This window comes from Rhododendron vialii, chromosome 5a, assembly GCF_030253575.1.
Source record: "Rhododendron vialii isolate Sample 1 chromosome 5a, ASM3025357v1".
In the NCBI taxonomy this organism is placed as follows: domain Eukaryota; kingdom Viridiplantae; phylum Streptophyta; class Magnoliopsida; order Ericales; family Ericaceae; genus Rhododendron; species Rhododendron vialii.
Window position 1 is genome coordinate 2,073,243 of NC_080561.1, and position 11,565 is coordinate 2,084,807.

General features: G+C 40.6%; 1 protein-coding gene across 1 annotated transcript; it reads left to right on the forward strand.

Annotated features, from left to right (window-relative positions):
• The first annotated feature begins 1,560 nt into the window (after positions 1 to 1,560).
• Positions 1,561 to 11,320, forward strand: LOC131326863 (uncharacterized). Its single transcript, XM_058359764.1, has 5 exons — positions 1,561 to 1,709; positions 1,828 to 2,014; positions 7,179 to 7,408; positions 7,735 to 7,831; positions 9,854 to 11,320. Exons 1-5 carry the CDS (start codon positions 1,561 to 1,563, stop codon positions 11,198 to 11,200), a joined length of 2,010 nt encoding a protein of 669 aa, XP_058215747.1. The 3' UTR covers positions 11,201 to 11,320.
• The last annotated feature ends 245 nt before the right edge of the window (positions 11,321 to 11,565 follow it).

Consider the following 11,565-nt stretch of genomic DNA (forward strand, 5'->3'; position numbering starts at 1 on the left):
AGTTGAATTTGTTCAGTAAGTTAAGTACTTAGGTGAAGTTTAAGAGAAAGCAAATTCATTTACTTGGTGATCGTGGGAGAGAGAATTAGTAGTACTCACAAACAATCATACTATAACAAAAAGTCACTCTTGCAGAACAAACCTATGTAGTGGGTTTCTCTCTCTAACTCTTCTCCCTCTCTCTGGAGTTTCTCTCTCAGACTAGCTAGTACATCCCACCATACATATTTGTGAACAAATTACATAATCAACAAAGAACTAATGATCAACCACTCCTCTCTCTAACTATGTGCCACATTCAAATCACCAATTCGGGCTTCTCCTCTCTCGTTTCTTGGGGAAGTTAATTTGAAAATTTCTATATCATATCACTGAACTCTTTTATATCCAAACTTTTTCAAATTAATAGTAATTCTAATTTTTTTTAACACAATTGTGAAATTTTTTAATATCTTTATGGCCAGTCTATTTAATATCTTTTGGAATATTACAAACACTTTGCGTTAAAAAAATTGGAATAACATAACGTATTTCAAGAATGTGTTTTTAGGGTTAGAAATATAGCTTATTTTCAGAAGGAGTTATTAAGGTTAGAAATATAGCTCCTTTTCAAAAGGAGTATTAGAGTTAAAATTATAGCTCCTCTTAAAAAGGCGCTATTTACGTGGCGGCCACATGACACCTAACCACTATAATACCTTTTGAAAAAGAGCGATGACATATATTTACAAAACGTTTAAAATGATAAGTATTGTTCCAATTTGATTACAGATTATGGTCATTTCGGCCAAAAACTCGGCTCTGCCACTACCCTGATCCCATCACATTGTCAGTTGAAGAGAAACTCAAAGTTACCCTAAAGCGAGATGGTGGTGTCAGTAATTTTGATGTTCAGGGAACCTTGTTTCTTCAAATTGTCAACCAAGTCAAGGTTCTCTCTCAGTGTGACTGCGTGGGTACTTAATAACACTGCGCTTTACTTTCAGATTGAGAGGGGTAATCCAAGCATCCTCTTCAAGATTCATTCTGAAATCAACAGAGATCGAGTTGTTCGACAGTGAAAATGTATTAGGCCTCAAAGATCCTAACAGGCCGTTTCCCAGTGGACAAGCTGGGGATGGTGTTGCCTTGTAAAATCCGTTAAACAGAACTCGGTTTAATTTTCTAGCCGCAAACTTTATAATCATGGCCGCAAACTGTAAAATCATAGACGCAAACTTTTAATTATGGACGCAAACTATATAACCTTGGCTCCATGCGTTTTAATACTGGCCTCGAACTTTTACGCGTGGCCCCAAACCTATCGTCTCAGGCGAAGGCGTGCCTAAAAACCTAGTAAATTCCGTCTCCGACATCAAGCAGGAAACAACAAACCCATTCATGGCAGGAATAGGATGTTAGGATCCTCTTCTTCATGGTTGCAATGGGATCTCACCTTATCATGCAGTGCCTATATACACAAATACCCACATGAGAAATGGTAATTCAAACTCCAGAGAGAGAGAGAGAGAGAGAGAGAGAGCAGGGATCCAAAAAGGGAGAATAATAAAGCCACGATTGATGGTGAAGGAGAGAATAAGAGCTTGCGGCCGTGGCGGAGGAGGAGGAGTTGTTCCAAGCAGGGTGCTTCCCCATGAATTACAGCTGTTTGATGGAGTGATTTCAAGAGAAAAGAAAAGGAAGGGTTTTTGTTTCTTACCAAATCACTCGTTTGTATTGAATATTTTGGTGGGAAATAGAGAGAAAAATAAAGAAATGAAATATTTTAACTGGCTTCTTCTATTTTTCACCCAATCTCATAAAAATTTGTAAAATTTTGTGAGAAAGAGCTGCCTTTCTTTTCTCACCACCAAAGGGGCTGTTAGTGGCTGGGGAAGTGCTCACAAGGCTTCCAGCCAAGTCCCTGATGCGATTCAAGTGTGTTTCAAAGCTCTGGCGCTCAACCATCAGCCACCCTTCCTTTTGCAAGGCCCACCGCCGTGCTCGGTCTCGCGCTGCTGCTGGTTTAATAATGGTATGTCCCAAAACTAGTACTAGTATTAGTATTGATGACGACAATGATACTAATATACGACTAGTAGGCTTAGCCTTCTTTTATGCAACCCTCCCCTGGCAGCTGCCGGGGTAATAGATCTAGACCTCCTGTAATTGATTTGCTTCACCAGTTAAATCTTGTGTCGACCCTACGCAAGGAGGAGGAGGAGGAGGAGGAAGGCGTTAGCTATATTAAGGATTACAATGGTTTTACCAATGTCGTTAACGGCCTCTTTTGCCTGTACACTCCCAATCGTGTGTCGATTTGCAACTTTTCCACTAGTGAAATCATGGATCTTCCGGCCCCCCAACCCGTCCTTTCCTAGAGCTTGATTATTACCTTGGGTTCGATTGTACTACCAAGGAGTACAAGTTGCTCAGAGTATGCTTGGTGAGGTGCCTCGAAGATTACTCCTATGGTAATGAGGAGGGCCAGGGGGAATATGTTTACTTTGATTCCAAGTTCGACATTCTTACTCTGGGAAAGGACATGTCTTGGAGAAGCCTCCATGATATGCTCCGGAAATCAACGTCTGGAAGCCAAGTGCTTGCATCGATGGACGACTCTATTGGTGGCATCCTGCTGGATGTAAACTCATTCATTTCAGCTTCGACGAGGAGTGCTTTGATGTGACTTCCCGGCCACCACGGACTCCAAGGCATGTGGGTGTAGTACATGAGTTTAGAGGCAACCTGGCTCTTGTTGTTGGGTTCGTTGATCAGGCATTGGCACTCTGGGTATTTGACACGGGCCTCGGCCAAATAATTGAAGACGACGGGGAAACACGAGATGTGAAAGTATATGCATGGTGTCTTCACCACATCCAAGTTCCATATGCTCTTGCCAACTGCGGATTCAAATTCCTCGCGAACCTCCCCATAGGGGAGGTGTTACTGACTGGCGTAGAAGAAGAAGAAGAAGAAGAAGAAGATGGCAACAGTAATAGCAACTCACCTATCCCCGTGCCTATTTATTCATATGATCACACTAGTGGAAAGTCTAAAAAATGTATAACCGGCAAGAATTCCCCGTCTTCAAGCCGAAAGCACACCAATAATTTGTGAGCATTATGAAGAAGATATTTCACCATTGGACCATTTTTTTTTTTTTTGATCCGCACCATTGGACCATTTGATTACCAAGAAGTAACTTTATTTTCGAGAACCACCAAGTGTACTAGTAATTCTGTTTCATTTTATCTTGTTGCTGAGAAATGAGAATACAGTCTACAATATTAATGTTCGGATCTTATGGTTGGCTTGCGTTGCATTGTTGACAAGTAGTAGCTGTATGAAATTAGGGTGGCCTTAGTGTCTGTCTGTTGTCCTTGAATGGAAAAAATGCTCCATATGTTTGTTCAGAAGTTGTTTGGACATTATGTGCTTATCTTTTAAGTTTTATCTTTGCACTCTTATCAGTTATGGTTTTTGGTTCCTAAAGAGCAGAACAGGGCGCTCTGTGCAATTGAAAAACGAAGTTCTCCAGTTTTCTGATCAGCACACTAGAATAATTTTCTCAGCATAAAGAAAAAAATAATTATTAATAGGACAAAGGAAGAGTACGATGCAAAGGTTACGTGCCAAACAACAAAATAAACGCATCACACCATCAAAAAAAATAAAAAAGCGCAGGAATAATCCCAACTAAAAGGACTGGTTTAGCGGTTCAGGAGCTTCCCTAGACTGGTTTAGGAGCTAATGCAAGATGTCCATCAGCATATGTATATGACAGTTGACGGTATAGAAAGCAGGTACAGATTGGTCAGTGCAATTCAATATTCTCTAGTGGGAGATAGGGATCTCATCAGGGTATGGAATTAGCATAACTTTGCTTTCCTACCTATATATAGACTTGGCATGTGTTTCTTTAACAGAAAATAGAAATAGGAGAATAATTACTGAAAATTGCAACTGGTCTCTTGGTTGGAGTTGGCATGTGACAGTAGCTGAAATGTCTTGGTTGGTTTAGAATTTGATTTTGGATGGGTGCCTGTTCATTTTTAGGCTAAAATGAAAGAGGCCTGGATCATGAGTCAATCAGCTGATTGTCATTGAAGTATTTTGACTGATGCTATATGTTATAAGTCATATCTTTGGCAAATTGGCAGTTGTGATAGCGGTAACTGAGCTTTGCTTGACAGACTTCTCTTCGTCACCGGAACAGTTAATCGGCAGGTCCATTTGCAAGAAAAACTCCATGATTTTTGCAAACCGTATGATCTTTTTGTACAACAATGAAAAATAAGAAGCAAACCAGAGATGCTACTCTACTAAGGACAAAAAAATGGTCCTCCCTTGGTTACTCACCATGTAAAATGAAGTAATCAAGGTTTAGGGTGCACAATTCTACATTTGTCTTTGTCTGGGCAATAGTGTATTCTGTGTGTGTCTCTCCCTATCACCACACAAACAACACAGTGATGAAGCACAACACACAGACACCTGAGTGGCATTAGTTACCTGATTTGAGTAGTTATTGAACAGTTGGAAACAGACTAGTTTAGTCAATCATGAGGCATAGGTGATGCTTGTGCCTACTTGATTGGTTGGGAGTTTTCTTGTGCTTATTACCCAGTCAGCTTATCGACCTTGGCTCCTGCCTATGCACATTCCAAGTGCTGGAGGTAGGCTCTTTTTGTAGGCCATTCTCATGGGTACAAATGTGCTTATGAGACTCAGGCATGCGGTTTGAGAAATCTTGGAAGTGAACGGTTGATGTGTTTTCTGCTGATTAACAATGTCATTGGCTTTTTCCTGTTTTGACTTTTTGAACTTGCTGGTTCTTTTTCTTGTTGTTTCTATTGGATACAAAAATGCTAAGAAATTTTGAGTTCTTCAGCTATATGAACCAGAAGCATCTGAAACTTTGGTGTTCTTCTACTTTCTTTTTTAGTTCTTAAGTTTTTTCCTGCACAAAGTATTGATAAATTGATGATTACTTCAAGAAAAAATTTGAATTCTTTTTTTTATACAAGGAAATACTTACAAAACTAAACATCACCCAGGTAATTAAAATAGAAGCCAACTTGATGTAGGACAGAACTGGAGGTTTGCTAAGGGTGAGGATTTGCTTTAGATGGGGGCTGTTTTTGGAGCTGTGGACAGTGTACGTGAACAGAAGGATATGAGTGTAGGCCTCACACCTGGAGAACCTTAGGCATCACACTTGGGACCTCTTTGTCATCACACCAAAGAGTAAGATTTTTCTTGATCAGAAAGAGTAAGATTGCATCACACAACCTAGAAAGTTTAAAGCTGCTTGGAAACTGTATACTCTCTTTGAAAGTCTGAGTTTGTGGCTTGTCTTTTTGCCCTTTTTCCCCCGGGTTTGATCTCTCCCTCACTGGCCCTCGGGGGTCAGAAATGTGAAAATTAAATTGGTGTTCACGGAAAGATTGGCCCCGTTCCCCTGGCTTCTTTGGAGCTTGAATAATGGGAATTATTGGATGAACTCCTGGGCCACAATTGCAGTCTATTTGCTGTCCAAATCCCCATGAGCTTCATTAGTATCTGCATCTGTGAATTTTTTCTTTGTGCAACTGACGTTGCTGAACCCCAACACTTGTGAAGCGAAGAGACAGAAGTTATGTGGCTAATTTGCATTCCATTACTTGCTAGACAAGAGTGAGCCTTTGGCAAACCTGGATTTATAGTATTGATGTAATTGACAAGATCAATTTGACCATTGTTCATGAACTTGCAGATACAAGGGAAATAACAGAATTAAGCCCATATCCAGTCCTCCGGGCATCCATCAGTACCAATGGTTCGCTTGTGGAAAATGGATCACTAGAGTGAGGGATTAAAGTGCATAAAGTCATGTGCTATGCTTTTTTGGTGCCCATTGTGTAGATGAGGTTATTCCCGTCCTTGCTTGTCTGGTAGTGGAATAAGGCCTTTCCCTCTCTGTGTGGGAGACTGTGAAATAGGGTCTCTAGTAGATATCTGATAAAAAGGTAGTGTCCTTTTCCTATTCTTATTGGTAAATAGCGTCTTGAAGCTCATTGGGCATGTCTCACTACAACAACAACAACAGAACCCATATAGTTCTTAATCATTGGGGGTATGGGCAGGGAAGGATTGGAGACAGACCTAACCTTTGGTAATATGCACAAAATGACTGCTCTCAGAATATCACTAAAACAGTGGCCCCCCTATACATGTTTTGCTGCTGAAAAAGGTGAGCGCCTATCGGTCAAATGCATCTCGAAGAAGTCTCCTCCAGCATTGTAGTGCCTAATCTGATCGGTTCATTGGGCTGTTGGCCTACCAAGCACTTGCCCGCTGCTCCTGCCGCCTGCTTGGCAGGTGGAGCGCTCGTTATCCTTACTTTTCTCTATGCTGGGGTTTCTTTCTCTTTACACCATAGCCCAACCATTTACAGGTATGCCCCTGAGCCAGACCCCGAACTCAGTTTCTATTTATAAAAAAGTAACTTATGGTGAGTGTCATGCTGTGTAAAAATGTAATAATCTGCTTTCAGATGTTCTTGTGCCTACTCTCTGAAATCTTAGCTCTACTTTATTTACTTTCTTAAGATTAATTAGTTTTCATTCTTTCTCCTTGAACTTTTAATGCAGGGGAGCCTTCATTCGGTAATGTGTTTTCTACTGCTCTCGGATCCATATTGAAGGTTTAGAAATTGATTCTGGATGGGTGCCTGTTCATTTTTGGGTTAAAATGAAAGAGGCCTGGATCATGATTAAATTAGCTGATTGTCATTGAAGTATTCTGACTGATGCTATATGTTTTAAATCATATCTTTGGCAAGTTGGCAGTTGTGAATAGCGGTAACTGAGCTTTGCTTGTCATACTTCTCTTCGTGAATGGAACAGTTAATGGCGAACTAATGATCCAAGGTAATCCCCAATGTTTTTCTTATTAATTTTCTTAGCATTTCCTTTGTATAGTACTCTGAAAATACTGTAAGTTAAATAATGATATTGTGTTAAAATAAAAAGCCACGGCTCTTGTTTATTGGATGTATCATTTGAAAGCACACTTCAACATGTAATTTAGCAGCCTACGCCTATTGTACCTCAATTAAGGGCATGTGGCTTACAACATTGCCGTTCCTCATGCCCTAACAATATACGTTTCAGGTAGCATAGAACTAATAGAATCAATCTCACATGGTGTTGCAGGTCTGTATATTATGCTGTTGCAGATGCAGCAATATTGAAGTTTGCTGGGGTCTAATGCTTTCTGCATTCTGCATGACTCTAGACCACAGTGATGACAGGGTTGCTATTTCTCAATGCTTTCAGGGCTTCGACATGCTGTATTGCTGTTCATTTTACTGCTATGATGGGTATGCAGACCCAGAGAGATGCTTTCATTGTGCTGCGGCCTCCAGTCCTCGCATATTAGCATGAACACCTCCATCGTGATTTCACTTTTAGCCGACTTTCTTAAATGTAATTACTTTCATGTGACTTGCTCATTTGTTCTAAACAAACAGATATCGGTTCCTTCTCCCCTTTTCCATTGTTTTATTCCATTTCTCTTTTCAAGGGAATTTGTTAATACCATCTGCATGTTTTCCTGACAGATAGGTCTCCAGAAATTCTATTTTGGACTGGTCCATACTACTCATTGATAACTCAAACCGCAGGTCAACATAAGCTGAACTTTGTTTTAATATTTGGAACTCAAGTTTTTTCATTTATTTTTCTAACTTTGTATTGGCAAACTTTGCAGTGGATGTATGGAATTTGTTGTTCCTCCATCAGATTCAGCAGTCTTTTTCCCTATATCAGTGCGTTTTACTGCTGTAAGTACGTTTAGCGGTCTAAAGGTTTGCCTCTCTTTTCCCCGTTTCAGTGCGTCTTAAGGCTCTTACGTCCCCCTCACATACGTACATCATTCTTTTCTTGATTTAGGAAAAAAATATTATGAGAGTAGCGATCGTGACATGGAGTATTTGATTTAACATGTAGTGATACAACAGATCCATGGCATGCATAAAGAAGGCGATATTTAGCTTTTTGTATGTTATCTACTGGCGATGCCGTTCTGTTTTGAGTTTGAGGAACATTGTGCGATTTTGCATGATTGATCGCAAATCTTTTGCATGTCTTGCCCCTTAAAGGTGGAGCATCTCCCAAGTTTGCACAGAGGACGATCCTATCCACGGAGAACTACCAAGTGGCGTGACTTATGCAATATTCAATTGTTACCTCCCATTGAATCGATAGGTTACACCGGCTTTTACATTACTCGTGTGTTGAAGATTCAGAGTTTCCAAGCGTCTTTTGTTCTTGCGTTTCACTATCTTTTCTGATGTACAAATAATTCATAAATCGGATGGTAAGTAATTTTCTTGTATCACCCGTGCCCAAAACAACACACATAAATTATGATCGAACTAATATTCTGAAACTTCTATGATGTATAAATGGATGTTTTTCGTAAGTTCAGTAATGTTCAAATTAAATTGATGCAGCGAAAATAACAAAGAGATTAGTTGCGTAATAATCAAACGAATGATAGGTACTCGTAGCCACGAGCAGTTCTTGAATCCTCAAGAGAAAAAGACAAAGTTTGAGTATTATTGATAAAAAGCTGCTTAAACATTAAGTTACAACCTTTTTTTATAGGAAAAAGGGGTAATCCTAGCAAAATCCTAACTCAAAAACGAAAATTCCCAAAATTTGGGAAAAATAATAAAATTGGAAAAATGAAAGAAAAACGAGACTTTTCCAAAAAGAATTAACTTCTACGGAATTATACGCTAAAAGTGATTAAGGAAACAAATATTTCCAAAAACGGCAAAAACGTCCAATTGAAGGCCTAATCGAAGAAATTAGGCCGAAAAACACCATTGATCATCAACTAGGGTTGATGAGTATTAACCGCAGCGCAAAAATAAGTCAGCCCACCAAGTTTGGGTCCGATCCGAGCTTGTCCGAAAGTTGCCAAATTGAGTAATTTGCAATTAAACAACGTTTGGGCTTCGACTGATCCAATTGATCATGAAATTGGGCCTCCACGTGTTCTATATCATAAATTTATGTTTTCCCGGAGATTTTCAAGCTTTAAGTTCAGTGATGTTTAAATTTATGTTTCTCGAAGGTAGGAAATTTGTTAAATGGGGGTAGGGATGGCAATTACCTCCGATCCGTCCCCGCCTCCGACCTCCCAGTCCCGATCTGAGTGGGTATTCTCTAATCCAAAAGGCAAATAGGGCGGATATGGTGTTTGTTTTCCCCCGCCCCGTTTTAACCTGATCCGAACCCGATTATAGATATTTATATTTTTGTATGTATATGTCTAAATAAATTTCATTGTTTTGATATAATAAGAGCAATGTACCAATTAATAAAACACTAATTTATGTCTTTGTTTTTATTTATTTATATTTTTTTTCAACTCTCATCAATCATCAATATCTTATTTTTTTTCAAAACATTCTAAAAATAACAAAACTAATCAAATTATTATAGTGAATGGAAACCCGATTTTTCTCCGATCTCGATACCTCCCCGGTTTCTCACGCTCCGACTCCGATCCGATATAGAACGGAGCGGGTTTTGGGGACGCTAAATCTGCCCCGATCCGCTCCATTACCATCCCTAAACGGGGGTTCAAAAGAAACAGAACAAAAACCTCAGTAAATTCCGTCTCCGACATCACGCAGGGAACAAACCCATTCCTGGTAGGAATAGGATCTCAGCATTCTCCTCTTCACGGTAGCAATGGGATCTCACCTTATATATATTATGCAATGCCTATATAAACAAACACCCACGTGAGGCCAGATGAGAGAGAGAGAGAGAGAGAGAGAGAGAGAGAGAGAGAGAGAGAGAGAAGGCGACGATCAGATCAGATAGATCTGATGGTGAAGGAGAGAGTAAGACCTTGCGGACGTGGCCGAGGAGGAGTTGTTCCAAGGGAGCTTCCCCATGACTTAGTGGCTGGGGAAGTGCTGACAAGGCTTGCAGCCAAGTCCCTGATGCGATTCAAGTGTGTTTCGAAGCTCTGGCGCTCGACCATCAGCCACCCTTGCTTTTGCAAGGCCCACCGAGCTCGTTCCCGCCTGTCTCGCGGCGCTGGTGGTGGTGGTTTAATAATGGTATTTCCCGAAACTGACATTGATGACGACGATAATGATTTACTAGTAGGCGTAGGCTTCTTTTACGCAACCCTCCCCAGCACCCGGGATCCTCCTGTAATTGATTTGCTTTACCAGTTTCGTATTGGGTCCCCAAGCACGGAGGAGGAGGAGGAGGAAGATGTTAGCTATTTGAAGGATTACCTAGGTTATACCCGTTTCATTAACGGCCTCTTTTGCCTGTACACTGCGGATCGCGTGTCGATTTGCAACTTCTCCACTCGTGAAATTATGGATCTTCCGGCCCCCCCAACCCGTCCTTTCCAACAGTGTCTTTATTACCTTGGGTTCGATTCTACTACCAACGAATACAAGTTGCTCAAAGTATGCACGGTGAACTGCCGTAAGGATGAGGATAATGAGGAGGAGGAGGAGGAGGAGGAGGAGGGGGAAGATCTTTACTTCGACTCCAAGTTCGACATTCTTACTCTGGGCAAGGACAAGTCTTGGAGAAGCCTCCATGATGCTCCGGCAATTGACGCGTGGAAGCTAAGCGCTTGCTTCAATGGACGACTCTATTGGTGGGATCCTGCTGGACGTGAACTCATTCATTTCAGCTTCAACAATGAGCGCTTTGGATTTACTTCCCGGCCGCCAAGGACTCCAAGAAATGTGGGCGCAATACATCAGTTTAGAGGCGATCTAGCTCTTCTTGTTGGGTTCGTTGATCAGGCATTGGCGCTCTGGGTATTCGAGTCGGGCCTCAGTCAAATAATTGAAGACAACGGGGAAACACAAGACGTGAAAGCATATTCATGGTGTCTTCGCCACATCCAAGTTCCATATGCTATTGCTAACCGCAACCTCAAATTCCTTGAGAACCTCCCCACAGGGGAGGTGTTAATGACTGGCATGGAAGAAGCTGCCGATAGTAATAGCAACTCACCTTTCCCCATGCCTATTTATTCATACGATCACACTAGTCGAAAATCTGAAAAATTTATAACCGGCAAGAATTACCCGTCTTCAAGACGAAAGTACGCCAGGACGTTGCAAGTATTCTACTACGAGGAAAATATTATGCCGTTGGACCATTTGATCTCCAATAAGTAACTTTTTATTTTCGAGAACCGCCAAGTGTACTAGTAGTAATTCTGTTTCGTTTTTATCTTGTTGCTGAGATTACAGTCTACAACTTGATGTGATCAGATCTTATGGTTGGCTTGCATTGCATTGTGCTTTATCTTTTAAGTATTACCTTTGCACTCTTATCAGTAATGGTTTTTGGTTCCTAAAGAAAGTAGAACAGAGTGCTCTGTGCAATTAAAAAACAGAGGTCTCTAGTTTTCTGATAAGCATACTAGAATAATTTTCTCAGCATAAAGAAAAAAAGAATTATTAATAGGACAAAGGAAGAGTACAACGCAAAGGTTACGCCTCAAACAACAAATGAAACGCATCACACCCATCAAAAAAAA

Bases quoted from the DNA above. Each gene is read 5' to 3' on its own strand.
- LOC131326863 (XM_058359764.1), top strand. From the start codon at position 1,561: ATGGTGAAGGAGAGAATAAGAGCTTGCGGCCGTGGCGGAGGAGGAGGA. The intron at 2,015-7,178 runs GTATGTCCCAAA...ATGGTGTTGCAG, and splicing joins CTGCTGCTGGTTTAATAATG to GTCTGTATATTATGCTGTTG. The intron at 7,832-9,853 runs GTTTGCCTCTCT...AGAAGGCGACGA, and splicing joins GTACGTTTAGCGGTCTAAAG to TCAGATCAGATAGATCTGAT.